The 27673-nt window shown below is 38.3% G+C and overlaps 1 protein-coding gene across 13 annotated transcripts in view; it reads left to right on the forward strand.

Moving 5' to 3' along the window:
- C4H8orf34 (chromosome 4 C8orf34 homolog) overlaps positions 1-27673 on the forward strand; it is a 107743-nt gene that overhangs the window by 13585 nt on the left and 66485 nt on the right. For 10 of the 13 annotated variants that reach the window (XR_012086918.2, XR_012086919.2, XR_013545440.1 and 7 more), the window contains 4 exons: positions 10108-10255; positions 11500-11634; positions 16472-16600; positions 26057-26085. Coding sequence is in view for 7 of the 13 variants with exons in the window: in XM_078393803.1 (XP_078249929.1) it covers positions 10108-10255; positions 11500-11634; positions 16472-16600; positions 26057-26085 (441 nt within the window). In the remaining 6 variants the exon portion in view is untranslated. The remainder of the gene's footprint in view (positions 1-10107; positions 10256-11499; positions 11635-16471; positions 16601-26056; positions 26086-27673) is intronic. The other 3 variants (XR_013545437.1, XR_013545439.1, XM_078393804.1) reach the window with 1 other exon arrangement.

Genomic DNA, 27673 nt, shown 5'->3' on the forward strand with positions numbered 1-27673 from the left:
TCCTAATATCTGTGAGGCATCAAGTGATACCTGTGAATCATCAGTAGCATCACCATGAACATCACAGTTTACCTTTCTCTTGGTGTTAACCTTTTTCCAGTCTTCTCAGATATGCATGCTGTGATCCTTACGACAGAAAAGACGACAATTTTGAGGTGGTTTAAGGGGAAGGATTAGTAAAGTATTAATGTTTAATTTTGTGGAATGGAAACTCATCCTTTCCATAGAAGCCTATATTGTATTTGTTTTGCCTTTTGTATTAAATCATACATTCTTCATGCTGTATAATTCCTTCATTTTTATCAACAAATTTGTGTGCTGCTTAAGGGTTATTACTAGTCTTGTAAATTGTATGCCATCATGTGCAGGCAGGAGGCTGGCTATCGAGTTCTCTTTAATTGAAGTAGGGCGCTCCCGTATGGGGAAGTAATTCCGATACAGTGAAGGCTTCTCCTGTAGAAAGAGAGGAAGAATGTAGATTTTGTCCATTTCCACTGCTTTTTGAGGTTTCTTGTGCCATCTACCATATGGCTCCAGAGTATTCACCAACCTACTGACCTTCAGGAAAAGAGATCAGTTAAAATTTTACTTGCAGGATCATCCAGCAGATGGGACTGCCATAGTTTTCCAAATATTAACATTTATTTTAAGAAAATGGAATATAATGTACATTAGAACATATGAAGATCCCTGCTGGATCAGGCCAAGGGCCCATCTAGTCCTGCTTCCTGTATCTCACAGGGGCCCCACCAGATGCCTCTGGGAGCACACAAGACAAATATATACCTGTCTCCTGATACCCCTCCCCTGCATCTGGCATTTTGAGGTACTTTCCTTTTAAGCCTGGAGATTATACATCCCCATTATGGTTTGTAACCTGCGGTGGACTTTTCCTCCAGGAATCTGTCCAATCTTCTTTTAAAGACATCTAGGCCAGATGCCATCACCGCATCCTGTGGCAAGGAGTTCCATGTAAATGTAGACATTAGCATTTAGATTGTATTTTTCCATTTAATTCGCTTTTCCCCCCTTTTCCGAATCTCAGGCCACCCAGAATGTGAGAAATATTTAGTTATTTATGTTGCTCAGAGTAACCATATGGTGTAATCATCACCAGATTGGAGCTGGAAAAGTGTGAAAAGCTGGCAGGTACCATAGTTTTAGCTCCTGAGTATTTTTAAGAAGAATAATCACTTGGGCATGATTTATGTATATGTGTATTGAGAAACTCCAGATTTGCAACTGGAGCTTTAATCAAGTTGACATCTTTGCGAATACAGGATTTTTATTGATTCTGTTTACTAGTGCTTGTTTCAATTCATATTACTGCAGTTTTAAGGGAGTACTGGATGAAAGCATGTTTTGTATGGGATAGCCTGTTTCTTTCCTGTTTCTACTATACCTCCCAATCTACTTGAAGGAGATTTGATAGAACCTAGTGCTGAGTAGAATATTTTGGCCATAAGTTATTAGTGTGAATGTGTTCTCAGCCATTATGAAAATGTAACATGCAAGAATCTAATATCTGGGGGAACATGACTCACAGAACTGAATAGGTCTTACATCTGAAGAGAAATAAATAGGATTACACTGTTACAATAATTCTCTGGGTTAATATTTTAATGATTTATAATGATGATGATGATGATGGTTCCATGGTTTTCTAGCTTAAGTGTACTAGGAAGTAGTTTAGCATTCCCTTCTTTTGGAGTGTGCTCTGGGATGGAGCAGCTTGACCATAGGCACACAGGATGGCTCTTCTCCCAGGTGTCATGAACCCCTGACCTCTGGCTTTGCAGCCAGGTACCTAATACGTTCAGCAATACACCCAAATTGTTAAACCAAGCAGATTTGCTTGTATGATTATTGTAAGTCTTGTATTAATAGGGGAGTAGTGTGGGGTTAGGGAGCAGAACTGATATTCCACACCTATTGCAAAAGGGTATTACGAGTGAGAGTGAGATACACAGTTTTATCTGAAATTACCTTTCTTGATTGCTAAATCAATATAATTTAATTGTAATTGAATATTTTCTGCTGCACAGATCACTCTACCAAATGCTGATATGAACTAATATCTTGCTTTCTTCAGAAAACGAATTTCTGTGTCATTCAGAAGCTACAGGCTTTGGCTTTTGGGTAAAGCCTAAGATTAGATATGTTCTGTATATGGTAATAAAGATCTTGCAGTCCAGTCATGCTGAAAGTCAATAGTTCAAGTAAGTTTAAAATAGCTTTTAGTGGTAGTCTGATCCCAGCTATACTTTCTCAGAAGTGAGTTGATTTGGTTACATGTGAATATATATACAGTACACGGATGTAGCCATGAATAGCAAACATCTGCTTATTTATTAGTAAGAGACAAACCAGATGCAATGTTAAATATATATATTTGCATTTAATGTGCAGGTTTTAAAAAACACAGCCGCAGGGTGAATTGGTAATTATTGAAGGATATTCTTCCAATGAAGATAGCAGCTTCATGAAGTAAATATTTTCAAAGAACTATAATAAGGAAAGTGTGGGTTAAAATTTCCTTTTCTGACTAATATGACTCCATTAATAATCACGCTCTCTTAATGACTGCTATATGTTAAATGTCATACCTACTTTGGCCAAAGTCCCAGTGTGTTCAGCGGAACAATTTATTGCCATTAAACTATCTAACCTTTAAGATACAGCTGAGGAATGTTTATGTGGGACAAGGTCACTTTAATGTGAGAAGGATTCCATCTGATATAATTCCTCTATGTTGTTGATGCAACCAGAAGTAAATAAGGTTGTGTAGGGTGGAGGTAGTAGCTTCTTGGTGCTCTGTGTTGTCTCATAATCTGTGAAGCACTGTGAGGAGACAGGAAGAAAGCTAGGAATATTGCCTTTGTTAATGAGGAAGAAGCCCATTCCTGATGGAAACTGGGAAAGGAAGAATATGAAGGGTTTTTCATTGCATCTTTTAACATATTGTATTGTAGTGTTTTATGATTTAGAACTGTTATTGACATTTTCATTGTACTATTTTAAGTTTGTTAGCCGCCTAGAGTGGTCCTTCTGTGACCAGATAGGCGGGATATAAATAAATAAATAAATAAATAAATAAATAAATAAATAAATAAATAAATAAATAAATAAATAAATAAATAAATAAAATAAAATAAAATAAAATAAATAAATAAATAAATAAAATAAAATAAATAAATAAAATAATGAAATTTTTAGTTCTGAGGAAAACACCAGGAAGAAATTCTGCTTTCCTGGAGGTAAAGGAAGGCTGGATTGTTTTCTTAGTGGCTGTAGGCCCATTGTCTGTTTCAAATATTTGTTAAATATATTCAGCAGTATGTTCAAACAATAGCATCCTCCAGGATTTCAGGTCTGGAGTGACATTTTTGGGAGGCCTAAGCAAGTATTCCTCCTTTGTTATACCTCCCTGATATCAACTTCAGCACTTTGGAGTAGTAAATTGATCTATTCCCTCTCCCACCTACAACACAGTGTTCTATAGAGATGAATTTCCTTAATGGACCCCCTGCACACTTGCCAAGTGATGGTGAAAGGGAAGAAAGAGTATGACACTGCACTGGATCTCACGCAGGAACTGCAGTTCCATAAGCTAGTTCTTCTCTTTCAGTGCCAGCCAAGAACATTTTTAAAACTTGTTTTAAAAAGTAGTAACAGCTCCAGTGCATTCTGGTATTTGTCCTCTCATGTTAGTGAGCTAGCTGGATTTCTGTATGACGATATATGGTTTTAAGCATAAAAGAATTGATTGACTGGATTGATAACAAACATGTCATCTTTCTGTTTGTTTATTAGTTTGTTAGAACAATGTATGACCTGCCTTTCCACTAGGAAAAATCACTCAGGTAGATTTAAGAACATTAAAAAACCACAATACATCATAGTGATTGCGATAATAAAAGTATAGTGGCAAGAAAAGTGGGAATATGGGAGACGAACAAAAAACAAAACGCTTAAGAACCGACACAAAAAATGTGGCTTATGCAGTGCTGGCTTGTAACCATATTTAGGCTTAAAGTACAGATTCTATATTGGAATATCTTTCATTTTGTGCTTATAATACACAGATCTTTTAGAGTTAGGAAACAGGAGTTGAAACAAAAGTCTCAAGCTGTAACAAGAGAAAACTACACAGAATAGCTTTTCCTTGCTGTTTTGCCTACAGCTGCCTTGGGCAAGTTTCATAGTCCCAGGATGCTCCCAGAAGAATGGAATGGTAAACGACTTTTGACTGTTCTCTACCTGGAAAACGCTGAAAAAGGTCACCATAAGTCAGAATCGACTTAGCAGCACATTTTAAACCTCATTAAATGTAGTTCAATTTTCTTGCAAAATATGCGTAAGATTTCATGGCAATGAAGAAAAGACATCAAAGAACATATATTGTGGAAACCCTTGAGGAATAACTAAAAAAAACACCTTGTTCCAGAAGTACATCATGCTAACCTTTACACAGCCTTGCTATTTGTAAAGAAAAACAGCTGCAGCTATCACCACTGATTCTGTGATACAAGCCTTTGGTACAAAACCAGATCTTTAGTCTGGAGTTCTGGTCCCCTAGTTTGTAAGAACAGATATTACAGCAAGCTAGGAACAATTACTGATAGAGTTGTTAACTGTGATTTTAATTGACATAATTCCATGTCTCATATTTTCATTAAATGTTTCAGGAATCTGCCAAAAGTAAATTATTTTACAGATTTAATCATGTAAGTGAAGATAAATAGTCTGATACTGGAAGGTGGAAGTAAAGATTAATGGCAGTTTTAATGTCTCCTCTCTTTGTTTCTCTTTTGAGTCAAATGGATGGATTAATGTTAGCTTCAAAACACCGCTACTCAGTCTGGATCTTTGGAAGACTGTAACCACATTAAAGTGGTATATTGCTGTTAGATTTTCTGTCTATGCCTATGCCTGCGTTATTCAGCTCTATCCTTCTCTGCCCTTTCTCCCCCTGTTGTCAATTTGGCTGCTTTCAGTTGCTCCCTTCTGGTAGCTGGAGAATTGGCAGCTTCCACCACTGCTATGTTCTGATGCTGCTTTCCTTTGCTACCTCACTGCTTTTTGGAAGCCAGAGCTGGCTGATGCATTTAAAAATGCCTTTTCCTTAATGCCAAGGAAAGTAAGGACTGGACTATCACAGCTCCCTTCCTTCCTTCCTTAGGAAAGCAAAGGACAGACAACAACTATAACATGCTACTGTGTTTTTCACTAGCAAAACATTTTGGCCTGCTATATCTGTCCTATTATGAACTTGTTTTGTCCCTTCGTGAACTTACACACATGGATAGAAATGAAATGCTGCTACAGCACATTGATTTGCTTCCCACGTTATGGAAATTCAGTAGAGTTCTTCTGATGCTCCACAGTTGTATCATTGTAATATAATGCATCTATTACAAGCCAAAGTGATTTCTGGGGGGTTGTCACAGGTATTTTTATTTGCAATTATTTTTATATATTTATATTAAATATGTTATACACAATGGTGTTTTATTTTAATCATCTTGGCCTACAGATAAATAAATTTAATCTGAAATCACATCACTCCTACTCCCTCCAAAACAGCCCCTCTTGCTCATTTCTCTCCCTACCTTTGCACCCCCCCTTCGTAGGACTGATGTCAGCTCTTTGGACCTACACATTAGCCTGGTTCAAAAAGGAGTGAATGAGGCAAGCATACATTACATACCAGGAATGCTAGTATTCAAGATGGCAACAGGAATGAAAAATTGTTGGTGCCATGGCAATGCTGTCTGAGTCTCCTGCTCTTCTGGGTGCAGCAATGGCGGAGCAGTGAAGGGACAGGGGGACCTGGGCAGGGAGATGCCTCTGGGTCCTTCCTGGGTCTTGGAAGAGGAAGGCTGGAGGGGCAAAATGGCGAGGGAGGAGAACCAGGAGGTGGGTGGAGCACAGAGGGGGGCCAAAAGGGGGAGGTATTTTGGGGGGATTTGTGGTGGAGGGGTTATTCATTGAGGGGAGCTTTTTTCTGGGGGAGGAGACACGAAGGGAGGGTTGTTTCCACATCAAAAAAGTAGATTAACCTCAAAGTGTATTGACATCTTTTTCCATCTCAAATTTTTATCTAGTAGAGGCAGAATTACTAATAATATATACTACTATGTATTAATAATTATGTATTATCACATTAATATTAGGTTAATATTAAGACCAGAGATCTGTTCAGGAAAATTGGACATATTAGAGGAACATTTTGCGCAAAGATGAACATGATAAAAGACAAAAATGGGAGGGACCTAACAGAAGCAGAAGACGTCAAGAAGAGGTGGCAAGAATACACAGAGGAATTATATCAGAAAGATTTGGATATCCTGGACAACCCAGACAATGTAGTTGCTGACCTTGAGCCAGACATCCTGGAGAGCGAAGTCAAGTGGGCCTTAGAAAGCCTGGCTAACAACAAGGCCAGTGGAGGTGATGGCATTCCAGTTGAACTATTTAAAATCTTGAAAGATGATGCTGTTAAGGTGCTACAATCAATATGCCAGCAAGTTTGGAAAACTCAACAGTGGCCAGAGGATTGGAAAAGATCAGTCTACATCCCAATCCCAAAGAAAGGCAGTGCCAAAGAATGCTCCAACTACCGTACAATTGCACTCATTTCGCACGCTAGCAAGGTTATGCTCAAAATCCTCCAAGGAAGGCTTCAGCAGTATGTGGACCGAGAACTCCCAGAAGTACAAGCTGGATTCCGAAGAGGCAGAGGAACTCGAGACCAAATTGCTAACTTGCGCTGGATTATGGAGAAAGCCAGAGAGTTCCAGAAAAATATCTACTTCTGCTTCATTGACTATGCGAAAGCCTTTGACTGTGTGGACCACAGCAAACTATGGCAAGTTCTTAAAGAAATGGGAGTGCCTGACCACTTTATCTGTCTCCTGAGAAACCTATATGTGGGACAGGAAGCAACAGTTAGAACTGGTCATGGAACAACTGAGTGGTTCAAAATTGGGAAAGGAGTACGGCAAGGCTGTATATTGTCCCCCAGCTTATTTAACTTATATGCAGAATACATCATGCGGAAGGCTGGACTGGAAGAAACCCAAGCCGGAATTAAGATTGCCGGAAGAAATATCAACAACCTCCGATATGCAGATGATACCACTCTGATGGCAGAAAGTGAGGAGGAATTAAAGAACCTTGTAATGAGAGTGAAAGGGGAGAGTGCAAAAAACGGTCTGAAACTCAACATCAAAAAAACTAAGATCATGGCCACTGGTCCCATCACCTACTGGGAAATAGAAGGGGAAGATATGGAGGCAGTGTCAAATTTTATCTTCCTGGGCTCCATGATTACTTCAGATGGAGACAGCAGCCCTGAAATTAAAAGGCGCCTTCTTCTTGGGAGGAAAGCGATGACAAATCTTGACAGCATCTTGAAAAGCAGAGACATCACCTTGCCAACAAAAGTCCGAATAGTCAAAGCTATGGTTTTTCCTGTCGTGATGTATGGAAGTGAGAGCTGGACCATAAAGAAAGCAGACCGCCGAAGAATTGATGCCTTTGAATTGTGGTGCTGGAGGAGGCTCTTGAGAATCCCCTGGACTGCAAGGAGAACAAACCTATCAGTTCTAAAGGAAATCAACCCTGAATGCTCACTTGAAGGACAGATCCTGAAGCTGAGGCTCCAGTACTTTGGCCATCTCATGAGAAGAAAAGAGTCCTTGGAAAAAACCTTGATGTTAGGAAGGTGTGATGGCAAGAGGAGAAGGGGACGACCAAAGATGAGATGGCTGGACAGTGTCTGCGAAGCAACCAACATGAACCTGACACAACTCCGGGAGGCAGTAGAAGACAGGAGGGCCTGGCGTGCTCTGGTCCATGGGGTCACGAAGAGTCGGACACGACTAAACGACTAAACACACACACAATATTAAGTTATATTTTGAAAAAAATCTATTTTAATGTGTTTTCTTTACCCCATTACAAATGCCATTTTATGCAAATGTGGTGAAGGATCACAGGTTACTTGGCTATTATAAAAAGGGGTTGTGACTCCAAAAAAAGATTGGGAAACACTGTTATAGACAATAAAAAACCTAAGTGGAATAGAGCCAGAACTTTCTGATGCTTTTGTGTCATTTTAAAGGAATAAAGTATGTTGTAATGTAATTTAATTAATAGGTGGATAAGATAATTTCACTTGTTTACCCAAAAACAATAGGTGGATAAGATAATTTCACTTGTTTACCCAAAAACAATCACAAGCATACTAAAAAAGCAAGCTTTCATCGAACAACTAATAACAGCACTTCATGGAAAAACTACACTAAAAACAAAAAAAGACCTGATGTTAAAAGTAGGTACACATTTTATTCATTTATGACGGAAACATTTAAAAGATCTTTATTATGCATAAATAAAAGATGGGTACATATTTCCCCATCCATCATTCAGTGGAGACAGCTTCAAAAGATAAATGTATTTTGTCCTTCTAGCCTAGGAATCCTTGGTTGCATTTTTATCTATTTTGAAAGAAACCCTTTTTAATGTTATTGATTTAGTCTTTTATTGCATTTTAAAGCTGTGTTGTGAGCCATACTGAACATTTCATTAGAAAAGCTGGTAACAATAAAACTTGTACAAGTGGAAGAACAAAGTCAATACTTTCGTTCTTTCTTGATTTGTATCAGAGTGTTGCACAATTTAAAATTATGGAAGTATATGAAATATAGGTAAAATCAAAAACAAATTAAACAGTTAAGATAATTAGACTATTTTTTACCAGAACCAGGCCGCTTTAGTAGCATTTTGTCAGCCATTTGGCTAGATCTTTTGTACACACGGTGGGATATAAATTGCATGTACATAAATCCTGCGTTGATTGAATTTCTCCACCGTCACAAAGAATTTGTCCTGTATCAAGTAGCCCCATTTGACTTGATTATTCTTTGATTTTACTACTTTGCTTCAAAGTCTATTAAGTGACTTCCAAATTATCCAGCTAGAGTGTTATCCTGGTGTGACACACTCTTCAGCATTGGTCCATTTGGCAATGTGTGTCACTTTTGTTCTCCATAAGAGCTTTTCTATCTGCTGACTTGTAGGCTAATAGACATGCCAGAAAAAAGGAAAAAAAACACAGAATGGGAAGAGGAGGTGGAAACAATTCAATTCAGTTGCCGCTTCTTCGTTGTTTGTGTAACAACTAACTATGGCACAAACAGTTTGAAGGGAGAAGAGCCATGTAGCAGCTGAGGTCTCATTTCCTCATCTGCTAGTAGAATGATGGGGAGAAGTGAAGATCAACAAGGGAGGCACAACAAGTTCTGACTCCTGTCCTCTGAAGATGTTGGCCTCAGAAACTGGCAAAACGTTAGGAAGAAAAACCTTAAGAACATGGCCAAACAGCCCAGAAAACTCACTACAACCATCAGTTTTTATATGACTTCCAGAAAAAATATTTGATAGATCAGTCTGTACTTATGGTGTTTACCTACAGTAAACCTATAGATAAAGATATACAGTGACTCTGTGTCTGTTTGTCTGTTTGTCTATCTATGACTGCTAAAAACAATACTATGTACATATTTCTTTAAAGCTGTTCAAATCTCTATAATTACACTGTTCAATAATGGGGATAAGATACAGAATATAGCTTGCCTAATTTGTGTGAACACAAAAGTCCCGTTGAATTACTTGGGGGGTGGCCTACTCCTAGGTAAATTCATAGAGGATTACTGCAAAAGGGCCAAACCCCTTTTTGTGTTAATCGTGCTTTTCAAGGAGTGTAACTAATGCAGCCACTTGTATTTGAATGAAACTTAGCTGCGCAAGGTTCCAACCCTGTAACATGCATTTAGTCCAAAACGGTGCCTATGCATTTAGCCTCTTCCCATTTTTTCCATTGAAGAGCCATTCATAGGCCTAGTTGCACATAGAGGCACTGTTTATAATGTTCACCTTGATTTGAAATTCTTTGGAGTTTTTGTGAGCAAGTTAAAATAAATATCCTTTCTGAAAATGTATTTGATTATTAAGCCAAATTATTTATGTTTCAGTTTCGCTCTAATACAAGATGGGTTCTGGCACGTGTGGTTAATGTTTCTTTGATTTTATGTTTTTAAGGAACTGATGACCAAACTGATAACAGAGACCCCTGACCATCCAATCCCATTTCTCATTGACCACCTCCAATCTAAACATGGGGGACGTAGCCATCTTCAGAGAACATTGTCTGGATCTGCTGCTCTTTGGGCAGAAAGTGAAACTTCAGGTATGCAAAACAATAATTACTTATTAATAAATTCTAGATGAGTGCAAAGCAGCACATGTTGGGTGCAAAAAGGATTATATATTTATCACATTCTTTTAACCTTCCAGAACTCAAGGATTTGTTTTTGGGATTACTGCATTTTTCTCATCATCCTACTCTTCTAAGGATGGTTTAGCGGAACATGACTGTTTGTGTCACCTCAACTTATTGGTTTAGTGGGGATTTCTGTGCACGTTTCCCAAGGCTAATACATCAGAGTATTTATTCTAATAATAATCGTGTATTGATTTTTGACAACCATTTCCACAGTTTTCTAGGAAGAGAATATACAGAAATAGTTTACTACTCCCATTCTTCTGGGGTCATCCTGGGGACTGTGAAACTTGCGCAAGGCCACACAGGCTGACTCCACTCTCAGGAAGAATGGTGTTAGTCTTTTATTTTATTATTTATGATGAGTTTATTTATATGGTGTTTTTTTAAAAAAAACATAAAAGGGGTCAACATTACAGTATATGATGACACATACAGGCAGATGTTTTATACTTGCGTGACTGACACTTAACAAAGATTCCTGTAGCACACCAAAGACTGAACAAAAAATAGGATAGTAAATGGACTGGAACCCCTGCCATTGGGTCTGTGAAATATTGCCCAAAGTTCTTTGCTGAACCAAAAGAATTCCATAGTTTGTTTTTAATTGAAAAATGAATGGAGGAAGCTGCCTGTATGACCAGCAGGTAAGGGCTATTTAAACTTTCTTCCTTGCTGCCCTTTGTCTCTCCTAACTGCTTTCCTGTGTAAAATTACTTACCTGTGTGTTTGTTGGAAAGATACAGGATCCTCTTGTTCTCCTGTAAGATGAAAAAAGTTTGTGGAGGTTGAGTATGAAAACAGGGAGGGGAAGCGTTAAGCAACCCTTTCTAAGGAGTTCGTATGGTAATTATTTTTTAGCATTTAACAATACTTTATGAATGGATATCTATAGTTTTGTCTTTTTGGAAAGAATATCCGCATCATAATGAAGCAGTAGATAATTCTTGGAATTTAAGCCCCTGTTCACAACAACGGGTTTCATGACACATGATAGTGAGAAAAGTTAAATGACCCATCCTGTTATTCTGCAGTGCGTGCAGAATACTGGTTCTTGCTGTTTTTGTTTTTACATAAACCGTCTGTAAATGTCTGTTGAAAACGATAAAATAAATGCAATTAAAAGAAATGCAATCTTATTTTTCTTCCAGCAGAAAACAAAGGAACAAGAAGGGACTTCAGAAGTTATGATAAACCATGGCAGACAAATGCAAAGAAACCTAAAAAATCAAAGAGTGATCTTGCTGTATCCAACATTTCACCTCCATCACCAGAGTCCAAATCATGTAAGGGAGTATAAAGTGTAACGAGTGAGCTGTTCAGATGTCTGTTTTGCGGCTCTTTAAAGACTGAAATAAGTGCAGAGTAGGAAATATCCTTTTATAACTTCAAAATGTTTTACTCTGAATAATTTGTTCAAAGGAAGAGTACATACTATTGGTCTCTGGTTTTGATATTGGATTTCATACATATATATGAGACATGTCACATTCTGTGTTTTTTCTTTCATTTCCTCTGTGCTTAGATGTAGTAATTCTGATTTAATTTTAAAATAATATGCAATTCCCTTGTATATAGGGAAGTACTACCCTAAGCTAGCAGATAAATTCATTCTATGAAAAATTTGAATTTAGTAGCTTTAGAATGGTGGTAAGGATTTACTGATTACATTATAGACTCTTTACTCAATATTAAACATTTTGAAATATGCATCTAAAGAAAAGATATCATGTAATGACCTTCCATTTTTCTTAGTCATTTTCTTTAGTCATTTTCTCTAATTATACTTGGCTGAGTGCCTACTGAATTGCTATTACAAGAAATGATGGTGTGTTGGCTTTACAACTGTGTAATTCTGCTTGTTCAAAAGTAGTTTTTCACTTTCCTTTCTCCATCGCAACCTTTCTATTATAACTGAGGGTCAGAAGACCACAGAAAAGGTGTGGGTTGTAGCATGGCAGGCTACAGTATTAGGACTAAACAGTGAAAACGTTAATCACTGTGCAAGTGGAAGTGCCTTACATGAGCAGAACTTGTGTGTGTGTGTGTGTTTGTGTTTGTGTGTGTGTGTATACATACGTCTGAGATGGCAGTGCACTTGTTATGGGGCAGTTAAACTGAGTTGTGATGTAGTATCTTGACACATTGCTCTTTTTTCTGTTTATACGCCTTCTAACTCTACTGTGTAACATAAATACGGTGATTTGTGATGTTAGGTATTGAGTGGTGGAAAATAAATGGCATTTCCAGGACTGAAAGAACTTAATGTAAAGGACCATGAAAGAGAGAAGTGAGGAAGCATATTTTTGTTAGATAGTGAAAGCTGTAGTGATAAAAAAAACCCTAGGAAAAGCTAAAATATATTTGTACATAAATAATAGCATATCTTGGATAGTATAGTTATATATTTTCCTTACTGGATATTATCCATTTCTGGAAAAAAGGTACTGTAATGTTAATTCAGGTAATAAGGTAAATGATTTGGCAAGGTTCCCTGATGATTATAATAAGTGGTTGAGTATAAGTCTGAGATGATCAAGAATATTATTAAGTAGTTATCTTAAAACTTTCATAAGAAATTATTACAGTGCTACCAGTGATAAATCATGAAAATGATGCCAGCTTTATTGAGAAAAGTTTATTGCATGTATATGTAGCTTTTGGGTGAAACATGTAAGTATGAAGCTTTCAAAGATGCTTGCTGCTTTCTGTTCTTTCAATGGCTCAGGAGCTGAACTAACAGTGATGCCCCAGATGATGTGAGAGGAGCCTTTGTTGTTGTTGTTCAGTTGTTAAGTTGTGTCTGACTCTTTGTGACCCCATGGACCAGAGCACGCCACGCCCTCCTGTCTTCCACTGCCTCATGGAGTTGGGTCAAATTCATGTTGGTAGCTTTGGTGACACTGTCCAACCATCTCATCCTCTGTCATCCCTTTCCTTCACACTTTCCTAACATCAGGGTCTTTTCCAGGGAGTTTTCTCATGAGATGGCCAAAGTATTGGAGCCTCTGCTTCAGGATCTGTCCTTCCAGTGAGCATTCGGGGTTGATTTTCTTCAGAATGGATAGGTTTGTTCTCCTTGCAGTCCAGGGGACTCTCAAGAGCATCCTCCAGCACCACAATTCAAAAGCATCAATTCTTCAGCGGTCAGCCTTCTTTATGGTCCAGCTCTCACTTCCATATATCACTACAGGAAAAACCATAGCTTAGACTATGGGGATCTTTGTCGGCAAGGTGATGTCCCTGCTTTTTAAGATGCTGTCGAGGTTTGTCATTGCTTTCTTCCTAAGAAGCAGGCATCTTTTAACTTTGTGGCTGCTGTCACCAATTCTGCAGTGATCATTGAGCCCATGAAAGTAAAATCTGTCACTGCCTCCATATCTTTCTCTTCTATTTGCCAGGAGGTGATGGGGCCAATGGCCATGATCTTAGTTTTTTTGATGTTGAGCTTCAGACCATTTTTTCACGCTCCTCTTTCACCCTCATTAAGAGGTTCTTTAATTCCTCCTCACTTTCTGCCATCAGAGTGGTAGCATCTGCATATTGGAGGTTGTTGATATTTCTTCCACCAATCTTAATTCTGGCCTGGGATTCCTCCAGGCCAGCCTTTCACATTGATGTTCTGCATATAAGTTAAATAAGCTGGAGGACAATATACAGGCTTGTTGTACTCCTTTCCCAATTTTGAACCAATCAGTTGTTCCATATCCAGTTCTAACTGTTGCTTCCTGTCCCACATATAGATTTCTCAGGAGATAGATAAGGTGGTCAGGCACTCCCATTTCTTTAAGGACTTACCATAGTTTGCTGTGGTCCATATAGTCAAAGGCTTTTGTGTAGTCAATGAAGCAGAAGTAGATGTTTTTCTGGAACTCTCTGGCTTTCTCCATAATCCAGCGCGTGTTAGCAATTTGGTTTCTAATTCCTCTGCCGCTTCAAAATCCAGTTTGTACTTCTGGGAGTTCTGGGTCCACATACTGCTGAAGCCTACCTTGGAGGATTTTAAGCATAACCTTGCTAGCATGTGAAATGAGTGCAATTTTACAGTAGTTGGAGCATTCTTTGGCACTGCCCTTCTTTGGGATTGGGATGTAGACTGATCTTTTCCAGTCCTCTGGCCACTGCTGAGTTTTCCAAACTTGCTGGCATATTGATTGTAGCACCTTAACAGTGTCATCTTTTAAGATTTTAAATAGTTTCACTGGAATGCTATCACCTCCACTGGCCTTGTTGTTAGCCAAGTTTTCTAAGGCCCACTTGACTTCACTCTCCTGGATGTCTGGCTCAAGGTCAGCAACCACACTATCTGGGTTATCCGGGACATCCAAATCTTTCTGGTATAATTCCTCTGTGGATTCTTGCCACATCTTCTTGATTCTTTCTGCTTCTGTTAGTTTCCTCCCATTTTTGTCCTTTATCATGTCCATCTTTGCACAAAATGTTCCTTTAATATCTCCAATTTTCCTGAACAGATCTCTGGTTTCCTAATGCCAACATGAACCTGTTTTCCTGGTGTGAAATGCTAGCGTAGTGAAGAACTACTGCATGAGTGTATCCCAGTGGGTTCTTATGTTAATTTCCAGCATAAGATGGTGCCAAAGTCAAGTGAATCTTAGGACAGAGAACAGGATTTCCAATTGTAAACTATGAGAACTAGATAATCTTGTTGTTAGAAAAAAAATAGAATAAAACATTTCACTAGTAATCTGGTGCTATTCGTTTCTTAGTGTCAGTTATGATTACTGAACTAGCTTTCCAAAAAAGCAAATGGGTACTTGGGAGGTGGTACTAGAAGATTATGATTCCCATAATATTTCAATGTATCAAAATTGCATATGTAAATAGCAACCTGCTTGCGACAGCTATGTATCTAAAGTGGGGCTCTTGAAAAACGGAAGTAGGAGCATGCCAGGAAAACTCCAGTACAGTGGTGCCTCGCTTAGCGATGTTAATTCGTGCAGAAAAAATCGCTGCTAAGCGATAACATCACTAAGCGAAAATAAAAAGCCCATAGAAATGCATTAAAATGTGATTAATGCATTCCTGTGGGCTTAAAACTCACCTTTAAGCGAAGATCCTCCATAGCGCCGCCATTTTCAGTGCCTCTAAAGCGAGGAATCAGTGCCTGAAAATAGCGGGGGCGGCCATTTTGTTTACCCAGTGGCCATTTTGAAACCGCCGATCAGCTGGCCGAAAATGGGGGCTTTGTGATGATCACTTCCCTGCGATCATCGCAAAGCGATTGCTTTTGCGATTGCAAAAACAGCGTCAGTAAGCGATTTCATCGCTATACAAAGCGATCGCTATGCGAGGCACCACTGTATAGTATTTGCAGAAGTGGGGAAAATAGGCTTAGGAAACAAGCCTATTTATCTATCTATTTATTTATTTATTTATTTATTTATTTATTTATTTATTTATTTGTTTGTTTGTTTGTTTGTTTGTTTGTTTGAGATTTTTCTTAGGGCTCTATCCAGTTGTTAGTCTTAGCTAGAGTTGACCTATTGAATAAGCAGGGCTTACATAAGTGGTGACCTAACAAAAGTCTGAGACATTCAGTTCATTTATTCCAGTTGTGAATCAGAACTGGATTTAACTTTTAATGCTGTGGGAGTTTTTTTGCCTCTAAGAGGGCAACAACGCCAAATAAGCCCCTAACAAATCAATGAGGGCCTGTTTAGTGGCCACAGTGTGTTGAGGACCTGCTATTGGAGAGGAGGGGGCGAGAAGATGAGGAAGAGAGGGAGTTGGGTGAAGTTTCCCAAATTAAAGCAGTTTGAAGGCTGGCTAAAACACTACATTGTGTTGGAAGTCCCATTGTGATATGGATTATAATTCTGCTAAGGAAGTTCCTCTTTAGAGTGTTCAAGGCTCTTCTCTGTTGAATTAGGAACCACACAGTAGTTGTGAGTTTTGTTCACCTGAATTTTCTGTGGTATTGTTTAGCACATGTCAAAGGAAGATTATCTTCAACTTTTGTAGTGGCTGAGCTGAATTTATACAAATTCAACTATGAATACGATTTTTGAATTCTAAAATACTGATGAAGCTAAATTTGTGAGAGGATTTCATTGTTACACAAATGTATAATGTGAAGTAAATTTTGTGCCTCATTTTATCCAGTGCCAAGATCAACAGAACACCCCAAATGGGACTGGAGGCCAAAATCAGAGCATCATGATTTTGATGAATTGAATCATATTCTTCAAGAAAGTAAGAAGCTTGGTAAAGCCCTGGAGAATCTTTCTCGAAGTAAGTTTATTAATACAGAATGGTGTGTGCAGGTCAAGCATCTACTAGCAGTATTTACAGCAGTAGATATTAAGAATAACTCTGTTGAAAGCAGTGTTTCCAATTATCTTAGGTTTACTGAACCAAATGTTTAAAAACCTAATTAAAATATAATTAGTGGTGCACATATCACGACAGGATTAAGCCTGAATAAGTGCTGCTACTGAGAATGTTCAAAGTGGCATTTTCTTCATTTTTTTAAAAATGCAAGCCAGAAGAATTGTTAGAAAAGGCAACATCCAAATCGCCTTGTGGTTTACATAAGAAAACAAAAATACTTTTAATTTCACAATAAAATGCCCATTTTCATTATTTTAGTAGGAGGCAGCTGAGTGTCTTATCAGTAATTTTCAACTGAATACATGCCAAGATAATGTAATAGGCTTTTCCATGCTTCCATATTTTTTTCTGAAATACAGTAGCTAGGTAAGATAATTTCCTGAATGGCAGGACACCTCTTGAGTAGCAGCGCAGTATATTTTTATTAAATTAGAGTAAGCCAGCAAATGCTTTACAATTTCCTTTTTTCGTGTTGCTTTGTCAGTTTGTGCCATTCTCACAAACATATGCTTCCAGAGGAAATTTCTTTGACTAATAGTTTACATTTTTAATGTAGGCTAAAGTGTTTGTAGTTGCTAAGCAATACTGGTTTTGCTCAAATAAAATCTTTAATTTTTGTCCATTCATATAATATAATAAGGGTGGAAGCAAAATGCCAAAGTTGAAACTCTTAATCATGTTTATTTGAAGATAATCTTGCTGCTTATTTTGGAATTTATGCAATGCTATGTTCTATCCATGCTGAGTGGAAAGCTTTAGAATAGGATCAGTGACTCAGTAAGGCCATCTGCTGACAATTCAGAAAAATGACCACTATTGACCCCTTACCTTTAGAATAAAATTGGAGGAATTACTGTAGTAAACGACTTGACAAAAAATAAACTAGTGAAGATCACAACATTTTCATTTCCAACATTGTGATAAAATGGTGGCAAGAATCTTCCTGCACATTTGAATGGAAGCCTCTTTGGGCAAGAATTTTAAGGTCATTTGCACAGGGGATACATCAGAGTTTTTCACTTTTAATACTGGATTTGTGAATGTGTGAATAAGATTGATGAACTACAAAAACTCAAAATAAACCATTGGTAATGGAAAACTATTCCTACAAATGAGACTACCAGAAGGGAAAAATTCAATCTGTTTATATTATCCTGTTTCTCAGAACAATTCTGGTCCTAACGAGTTATCCATCATAGATTGAGGATTGTTGACTTTCCAAAATGTAACAAAGGATTTGAGCACCAGAAGATTATTCCAACTTTATTTTAAAAAATTGTATTTATGGTATAGCTGATAAAAATAAATGCTGAAAGGTTCAGTGCTCATTAATGTAACAAACTGAATACAGCCTGGATTGTGCAGATGCTGGGAACTTAAAAAGCAGATTAGTGTACTGTTGCAAAGAAGCTGTAGAATGCTAATGCACTGTTTTAATTAACTGAACAAATATGGAATAAGTATTCATGTGTGTATAATTTGGATGGAAAGCTGAAGTTGAAAAATAGCCAGGCCAAGAGGCAGGAGTCCATCCTATCATTGCATGGAGGTTTGTATCCAGTTTGGATTAATGCAGCCTCCTATATATAATTGATGCAAATGAATGTTGGGTTTTGTGGTCAGGTTGAGTACAGTACATACAAAAGGGAATGTAATTTGTACACACAACAGTAAGCAGGCCTGACTTGAGCACGGATTATATTTGTGTGCATATGTGTGCATGTATATGTGTAAAGGTGCTTTTATCCCACATTCATAGAATGCATAAAGGACGGGTAAAGGGGAATTCCTTGCTATTTTTGTCTCTATGACATTCAAGTATGCACAATTTGAACTTTCTTACAATTGTATCAGCACAGTTGTAGGTTAGGACAGGGCATTCTCTGATGCTTTGTGCTTTTGGTGTGTGCTTGGGGGGAAAGTGTGAACTGAAATACAACCCTAGTTATTCCATGAATAGTATCGAATGGATGCCAGTATAATCAGTGGCCATGTCATCTGGCATTGGTATATCAAATCAAGACTGCAGAGCCAACAGAAACCAGAATATGACCAGTGTGAACCCAGTGTCAGTAACTGAATAGTAATGTAATACTGGGAAATAAAGAACTAAGAAATAAATGCTCAATGGTTTTCTCTAGCTTCAAATGGATTATTGGTCAGGCAAAGAGCTGGGTCTTGCTTGTGCCTTTTTAAATCTCACTCATTGAAACAAAAAGTGGATCAGTCAAATAAACCTCTGAAGAGGAAAAGAAGCTTTTCTGAGCCTGAATTCAACCTGGTGGAATAATTAACTGCAGTAGGTAATTTGGGATGTTCTCAAGGCTGACATCATGGGCAGCTTGAGGCTGGCTATGGATGTAAAAAGATGATTTGGAGTGGGTTTTTAACTCCTGACATATCAGGTTGTAAAGCTTTAAAGGGATAAATGTAAATAGTACCTTAGAGTGTTGTGATCCTCTTTGACCAGCTAGCCATATCTGACTCTAGTGCATTCCTTTTCATTTCTATTTCCACCCAGTTTTCAGTTTTTCTTCTCCCTCTTACATCCAGAGAAGTGACTATGTTAGTCAGCTGCAGCATCATGGCAAAATTAAAAGAGAGGAAAGAGAAAAGGAGGCCAACATATTGTGGCACTTCAAAGAGTAACATTTATTTCGGATCCAAACCCACTTGCCCAAATACCTCCTCCTCTTATACTCTGTGCTCACCAACCATACTCAGTCCACAAACTGTTTTGCTATCCTGTTCATGTGAGAGTTACCCGTCTGTTTCATTGATTGATTGTGTTACAGGCATCCTTGTGTCTATTTCCAATGCATTCAACTCTTCGATTTCTTGCTTGATTGCTAAGGGCAGTCTTTATTCGATCCTTGGACCCATATTCAAATATGTGTCTTGGTATGAACCATTAAAGGGTTTTTCCAGATACTGTGGTTTCCTTACATCTGTCTTATATTTGTGTGTCTTCCCCTGTTGGGTTTTGATTATAATAAATTAATTTATTTAAATTATAAATCAGTAGACTTAGCATATTGCAGCCAGAAATGTTTAGATAAAAACACTACTATTATATAGTATAGAGGTAAAATGTTATTCTCCCATATTGTGTGTTTGTGCCAGCAATTGTATTATTCAAATAAATACTATTGACTTGACAATTCTATGACAGTTCTTGACAATTCTATTGAATTGACAAATTCTATGGTGATCTGGCAGCTACTATCAAAAAAGTCCCTGAAAGAGAGGCACTGTTCATCCTTGGAGACTTTAATGCTAGAGTTGATGCTGATCACAATTCTTGGCCCACTTGTCTAGGCTGTTTTGGCATTGGAAAGATGAACGAAAATGGCCAACGCTTGCTGGAGTTTTGCTGCTATTATGGTCTTTGTGTCAGCAATACATTCTTTAATACGAAGTTTCAACACAGAGTTTCCTGGAGGCATCCAAGATCCGAGCATTGGCATCAGCTCGATTTGATCCTCACTAGACGTTCTAGCCTTCCTAGTATTACGATCACACGCAGCTACCAGAGTGCTGATTGCGATACTGATCACTCCCTGGTATGTAGTAGAGTAAAACTGCGAACAAAGAGATTGTATCACATGAAAAAGGAACGAAAACCTTGTATTGACATCAGCAAGACTCACGATCAAAGAAAAGTGGAGGAATATGCCCAAGCGCTTGAGAAAACCCTTCCAGGCCCAGCTGATGCAAATGCACCTGAACGATGGGAACACTTCAAGAACGCTATGTATAATGCTGCCTTGTCCACCTTTGGCAAGAAGACCAAAAAGATGGCCAACTGGTTTGAAGCCCATTCAGAGGACTTGATGCCAGCCATCGAGGATAAGAGGAAAGCTCTAGCAGCATACAAAGCCTGTCCTAGCAAGTACAACTTGCAAGCTCTTCGAGCTGCTTGTAGCCAAGTCCAACAGGCTGCCATGAGATGTTCCAACGATTATTGGCTTCAGCTCTGCTCTCAAATACAGATAGCAGCGGACACAGGTAACATCAAAGGAATGTATGATGGTATCAATTATTTATTTATTTATTTATTTATTTATTTATTTATTTATTTATTTATTTATTTTATATCCCGCCTATTTAATCAATTAAGATTACCCTAGGCAGCTTACAACAGCACAAACGAACAACGATATAATTAAAAGCAATTTTACATAGGAAAGCTTACAGAAGGATGGGACAGAACTAGGGAGTGGAAGGTGTGATCATCCAGGACCGAGCACAGCAGATGGAACTCTGGGTGCAGCACTACTCTGAGCTATATTCCACAGAGAATGTAGTAACCGAAGAAGCATTAAATAACATTGAGTGCCTGCCTGTCTTGGAAGAGCTGGACAGCGAACCAACCTTAGCAGAAATAAAAGCGGCCTTGGATTCCCTCGCCTCCGGCAAGGCACCTGGAAGGGACAACATCCCTGTTGAAGTGCTGAAATGCTGTAAGGAGATCATCACCACTGAACTGTATGAAGTCTTTTGTCTCTGCTGGAGGGAAGGTGGAGTACCACAGGACATGAAGGATGCAAACATAATCACATTGTACAAGAACAAAGGAGACAGGGGCGACTACAATAACTACCGTGGCATCTCTCTTCTTAGCGTTGTAGGGAAGCTACTTGCCCATGTTGTCCTGAAGAGGCTCCAGGTACTTGCAGACAGAGTCTGTCCAGAATCACAGTGTGGATTTCGAGCTAATAGATCCACCACTGACATGGTATTCTCCCTCCGACAGTTGCAGGAGAAATGCAAGGAACAACAACAGCCACTCTTAGTGGCCTTCAAAGACCTTACAAAAGCATTTGACTTGGTTAGCAGGGATGGCCTTTTTAAAATACTTCCCAAGTCCACCTCGACTCCTTAACATCATCAGGTCCTTCCATGATGGAATGAAAGGCACTGTAGTTTTTGATGGCTCAACATCAGATCCCTTTGACATCCAAAGCGGAGTGAAACAGGGCTGTGTCCTCGCACCAACCCTTTTTGGGATCTTTTTTGCTGTCATGCTGAAGCACGCCTTTGGAACTGCAACAGAAGGTGTCTATCTCTGGACTAGATCAGACGGAAAGCTCTTTAATCTCTCTAGATTGAGAGCAAAGACCAAAGTCTAACTGAAATGCATGCGGGACTTCCTCTTCGCAGATAATGCAGCCATTGTTGCCCACTCTGCTGAAGACCTCCAACAACTCATGAATCATTTCAGCAAGGCCTGCCAGGACTTTGGACTAACAATCAGCCTGAAGAAAACACAAGTCATGGGCCAGGGCATGGATTCACCTCCCTCTATTACCATCTCCACACAAGAATTGGAGGTTTTTCATGACTTTGTGTACCTTGGCTCAACGATCTCTGACACACTCTCTCCAGATGTCGAGGTGGATAAACACATTGGCAAAGCAGCTACTATGTTCTCTAGACTCACAAAGAGAGTATGGCACAATAAGAAGCTGACGGCACACACTAAGATACAGGTGTGTCCTGAGCACACTCCTGTACTGCAGCGAGTCCTGGACCCTTTGTGCATGGCAGGAGAGGAAGCTGAACACCTTCCATATGCGTTGCCTCCGGCGGATTTTTGGTATCACCTGGCAGGACAAAGTTCCAAACAGAGTAGTCCTAGAACAAGCTGAAATTTTCAGCATGCATACATTACTGAAATAGCGACGTCTACGTTGGCTTGGGCATGTGGTGAGAATGGCTGATGGTCGGATTCCAAAGGATCTCCTGTATGGAGAATTAGTGCAGGGAAATTGCCCCAGAGGGAGACCACAGCTGTGATACAAGGACATCTGCAAGCGGGATCTGAAGGCCTTAGGAATAGACCTCAACAGATGGGAAACTCTGACATCTGAGCGTTCAGCCTGGAGGCAGGCGTTGCATCACGGTCTCTCCCAATTTGAAGAGACCCTTGTCCAGCAGGCCGAGGCAAAGAGGAAGTCACAAAAACAGCAAAACCAGGGAGCTGGACAGGGGACATATTGGATTTGTCTTCAGTGTGGAAGAGATTGTCACTCTCGAATTGGCCTTCTCAGCCACACTAGACGCTGTTCCCTCCATACAGGGCACGTTACCATAGTCTCTCGAGACTGAAGGATGCCTACCTACTATTGACTTGGTTGAAATATAACAAGTAACTTTTACTACTTTTATTTATATAATTATATATATTATACACACATACACACACTATATTACATCAGTACAAAAGTTGTTTGGTGTGACAGACATTCGCTGGCAAATAGTTAGCACTTCATAATATTGTTGTATCGGTAAAGCTTAGCTTTGGCCCTCATACATATTATCAGTTACATTTATATTTCAATCTGAGTGTCTGAGGTACATGTCATATAAGACCCTGTCAGCCCTGTCTTAGTCTAGATATCATCAGGGTCGTTGACCTAATTCTAACTCACACTAACTGAACAGATTCCTGGCTGACACTGCCTTTTATAGTAGCTTGATTGACCATAGAGGTACAATGCATATCTCACATTCTGCTCATAGCTACAACATCATACTCATATTAACACAAACGTACATTCTGTGTTTCACAAAGCAGCATGCTTAAGCAGCACAAATATCAACATTGCCTTCGCATTCCTTTTTCAAGTACTCTCTTCTGTGGATTATCAGTTTCCTTCCTCTCTCTTACCCAAAGTTCTCTGCCATTGAATTCTTCCAGGGATTGTTTTTAGGTACACCTCAGGATCTCATCCCCAAAGTTTTTTTAAGTGTCTGCAAAACGTAGATGTGTAAAAACCTCGATCTGTTTATTTCACTTTGTCATGCGTGGGTGTTGCAGTTTCAGATATATTAACACAAGAATGGGAAGAACTTTAATTAGCATTACAAAAGAATAATTATCTTGCAGGCATATGTTCGAGGCCCGTGCTGTTTGTCACTATTACTTACTATTTGAATAGAGTGTTGAATATATTTTCAGGAAGGGATGGCAAGCAGAAAGGATGGAAGCTGAAATCAATACTGGCATAATACAATTTTAAAAATACAAATATGAAATTTCACACCAAATGTGGAAAACATGTGGTCCATGGCTCATATGTGCCTCCAAGGGCCATTTTTGCTACCTTCTAGTAATTCTGGAGCCTCCAGCTCTCCCATAATGTAAGGGGGGGGAATAGAAAAAAATGCTTAAAGAACCCCCTTGTACCATTTAGAGATGGGGGCATTTTTTTTTCAAGTTTTATGGAAATTCTCAGTGCCCCATTCTTCCTTTACTTATTTATTTATGGTCTATCAGGAAACCTAAGGGGGAAAAAATGTTTTTCAGCCCTGTTGAGGTTGTCCAGGATGGGGAATCATGTATGTATACATGTTCAAGACTGAAATTGTTTTGTTCTTTGCATTTTCAGCTCTAGTGAGTGAACAGTAAACTGGTGCTAAGACTTCTGAGTTATCTGTTTTTAAGCTCCTGCAAACCCAGCTGTACAACGAGAAAGAAAGATGTTGCTTTATTGCTCAATTAATCCATACAGGATTAAAAACAAATTAACTGCTGGAAGCAAAATGTATTCCATTCAATATGTATGTACAGTACTTGGTAAATAGAGAGTAAAAAAATCCATTAATGACTCATATTTTTTCACATACAGTATTGATCTGGTTATAAAATGTTAATTACTGTACACTGTATTACAGTATGCTTTTGTCAATTCAGAAATCAATAAAAGGAAGTAATATGGATTGAAACATCGGCCAGTGGTTAGCAGTTTGAAAAGCTTTTAAGAAAACAAACTAGATGTCTTTCTAGGACATTTTAACAAATGTGTACCATACTGACATGTATTTATTTATTGTGGTTTGAAAAGAAGGTGTTGTCATGTTCCCACCTGTCCCCTGGCTGTCTCCCCAAGCAAAGGGTACAAGCCACATGTTGTGTCGCTTCCACCAGTTGATTACATCAACATTGTTTATCATTAATGATAGAGGTCCATTGTTTATCATTAATGATAGAGGTCCTTTTTAAAATTGTAAAAAGAACCAAATAGAATATTATTACAGGTGATGAAGGTACAGTCAATGTCATTAACTCTTAACAAAACATCCTTCTTCATCCACCCTCAACTGCCAACCCTCCCTCTCCACTCCCAAACTCCAAATTCATAAATCCCCCCTCTCCCCTTTCTGCAGAGGCTCTTATATCTGGTGGCTCCATCTCCAGCAGTCTCATTGGTACATGCAGATAGCCCATTAATATTCATGACCTGGGCGGACGCCACAGGTGTGTTGAATCCAGTGGGTTTATTTTTATTTCAAGAATAGCTTTCAGTCTAACAAAATCTCCCACGCACAAGACGAAGTAAGAGTAATGATTATTTCTTCTGTCTGCAACCCTGTGTGTTCCCTACAATATGCTTTTGGTGGTCTTCTCTACAGTTTAGTGGTACAGAAATAAGCTTAGGATAGGCTTGGCCTTGTGTGCTTTCACTATCTGTTTTTCACTGTGTGAGCAAGGAGCTAGAAATTCTACTTCCAGTTTTCAGCTTGTCAGTTTACAGTTAGTATTGTCAGAATAGAGAACTGTGGCAGGCATTAATTGCAATTTAGGGCAACAAAGGAAGGATTGTAAATAATGGTTTGTAATTGACCTGCTTCCCAAAACCGTAATTAAGACTTAAACATAGTTTGTTTCCATTCAGACATAATGACCTGGTTTGCACGTCATCGTGAGTTAGGATTCTAGGTTACTGTGACATCTAAAATCAATCACAGCTAGTTGAAAATGAAAGCAAAAATGTAAGTTTTCTGCCTCCCAACTATGTGGAAACATAAAAAAACCAGTGAAAGTGGGGGAAAACATGCAAGCCTTGAAGCTTGTGTACATAATTTTAAATCACAATATAGGGAAGGGAGAATGCAGTGGGTTTCTGGACTTATTTCTGCCTTTCTGACCACACTGTCATCTATATAATACTGGAACTATGGAAACCCAGAGTTTGTAAAATTGTCTTTTTCTATTAAAACAAGGTGCACAGAGACCACACACTTTAGTTTAGAGTAGAACCATGCTTTCCAGAGACATCTTGGAAAGCTGTGCAACACTGAAACAAGTTGTATGTTCCCAGGATACCTTGAGAAACGAAATTATTGGTTTCACCACTGTCCCTCTGTCAAAAGTTGGCAGTTGAGTCCCAAAACTGCCAAGGGGCTTCTGAGTTATAACAATTGTTTGAAGAACATATATTGTCTCCTCTTGCTACACTGTCTTATCAATTTTATAAACAGAATAGATTGTCATAATGTAGCTATAAAGTCTATTATTTGAATTTTTAAAAAATGACATTTAAACGCATCATAATCTTGTTATATTTGTAGGCATTGCGATTTCTGATGAGCTTGATAAGGTAAGAACTATATCTAGCAAACTAATACAAATTCATATAAATTCATGCATACTTTATCAGTGGAGATTTAACACCGGCAAATAGTAATGTTCTGGAATGTTTCCTAGAATTCTTTATCACTCAAAACATATAATGCATATTTATTTGAATTAAATTATTATAGGATGCGTTTTTTTTCTCCTGTACATACAAGTGTTAAGCTGTGCTAAAACATGACTACTTCTGGTGTAGGATTTCAGCAAACTTCTGTCCTCCAAATGTTTTGAACGACACCTCCCATAATCCCCAACCATCAATCTAATTATGAACTGAAATTACAGGAGTGGTAGCCTAAAACATCAGAAAAACCATAGGCTGCCTACCTATGTATTAAATGAGAAGGAAATTGTATACATACCAGGAAGCAGAGATATTTTGAAAATTCATTTTAAACAGAGACAAAACAAATTATGTTGAAATTATAGTAAGTATCTTGGTGTGAGAGCAGTAATGTTATTAACTTGGAAATAACTCATTACCCTGAATTCATTAAAATGTCAACAACAGTGATTATAAAAATCATTCTTTTAATAGTTATATCATTGATAGATTTTTGAGTAATAATTAAAAGTTGTCATTAATTAGCTATTAGCTATTTTAGTTATTTAAAATATTGTTTAGTAATTGAAATGATGTTTTTAATTTCATGGTTGAATGGACTGATTAGTGCTGTAATATTTTCTTACTAGTTTAATAATAATGTTTTAATAAATTGTTTATGATTTAATATTCATTTGTTTACACTAACACTAATGTTTCCAATGTCTGGAAGAAAACACACTAGATCAGAGCATCATTCTTTCTCCGTTTGGAAGTGGTCTTTAAGGTCTGGAACAAAAGTAGTAGATCCTGATCCTGTTGCCTAGACATCCTTGAAATTTGGTTGGAGATAACCTGGAATTGAATATGGGACTGTCTGCATGCAGAGACCCCATCATTCTGCTAAGGACCCTTTTCATAGCTAGTCCCGTTGTGTGGCTGTAGCTGCATCTATGCTTCTTTTCTTTCAAGAGTTTGTTGGCTATTCTGCTTAAAACATAACAGTAGTGACTCTGTCCCAGGTAACTGTGCATAGTATTTTAGGTTGCTAAAATGATTCTAGTACTTGAAAAAAATGGCACCTTTCACAATTAAGACAGTAATCAGAAAAAAAGTGAAATAGCTAACAATTTGCCCTTTTATACATATAGTCTACTATGATGGTTGTTGTAGGTTTTTTGGGGAGTTTGGCCATTTTCTGAAGGTTTTTTCCTCCTAATGTTTCACCAGTCTCTGTGGCTGGCATCTTCAGAGGACAGGAGTCAGAACTCTGTGTTCAGAACATGGCCAGACATCCTGAAAAACCTACAACAACCATCGGATCCTGGCTGTGAAAGCTTTCGAGAATATAGAGTCTACTACCTTTAAAATTTAAATTGGACTCCTGTAACAGTCTATTCTATTCTATTCTATTCTATTCTATTCTATTCTATTCTATTCTATTCGAGGTTTAGGTAGTATGGGAAGTTCCCCCAACCTGTTTTGTGTAAACAAAAAGAAAAGAATACTA

Source organism: Pogona vitticeps, chromosome 4 (genome assembly GCF_051106095.1).
Source record: "Pogona vitticeps strain Pit_001003342236 chromosome 4, PviZW2.1, whole genome shotgun sequence".
NCBI classification, from domain to species: Eukaryota; Metazoa; Chordata; class Lepidosauria; order Squamata; family Agamidae; genus Pogona; species Pogona vitticeps.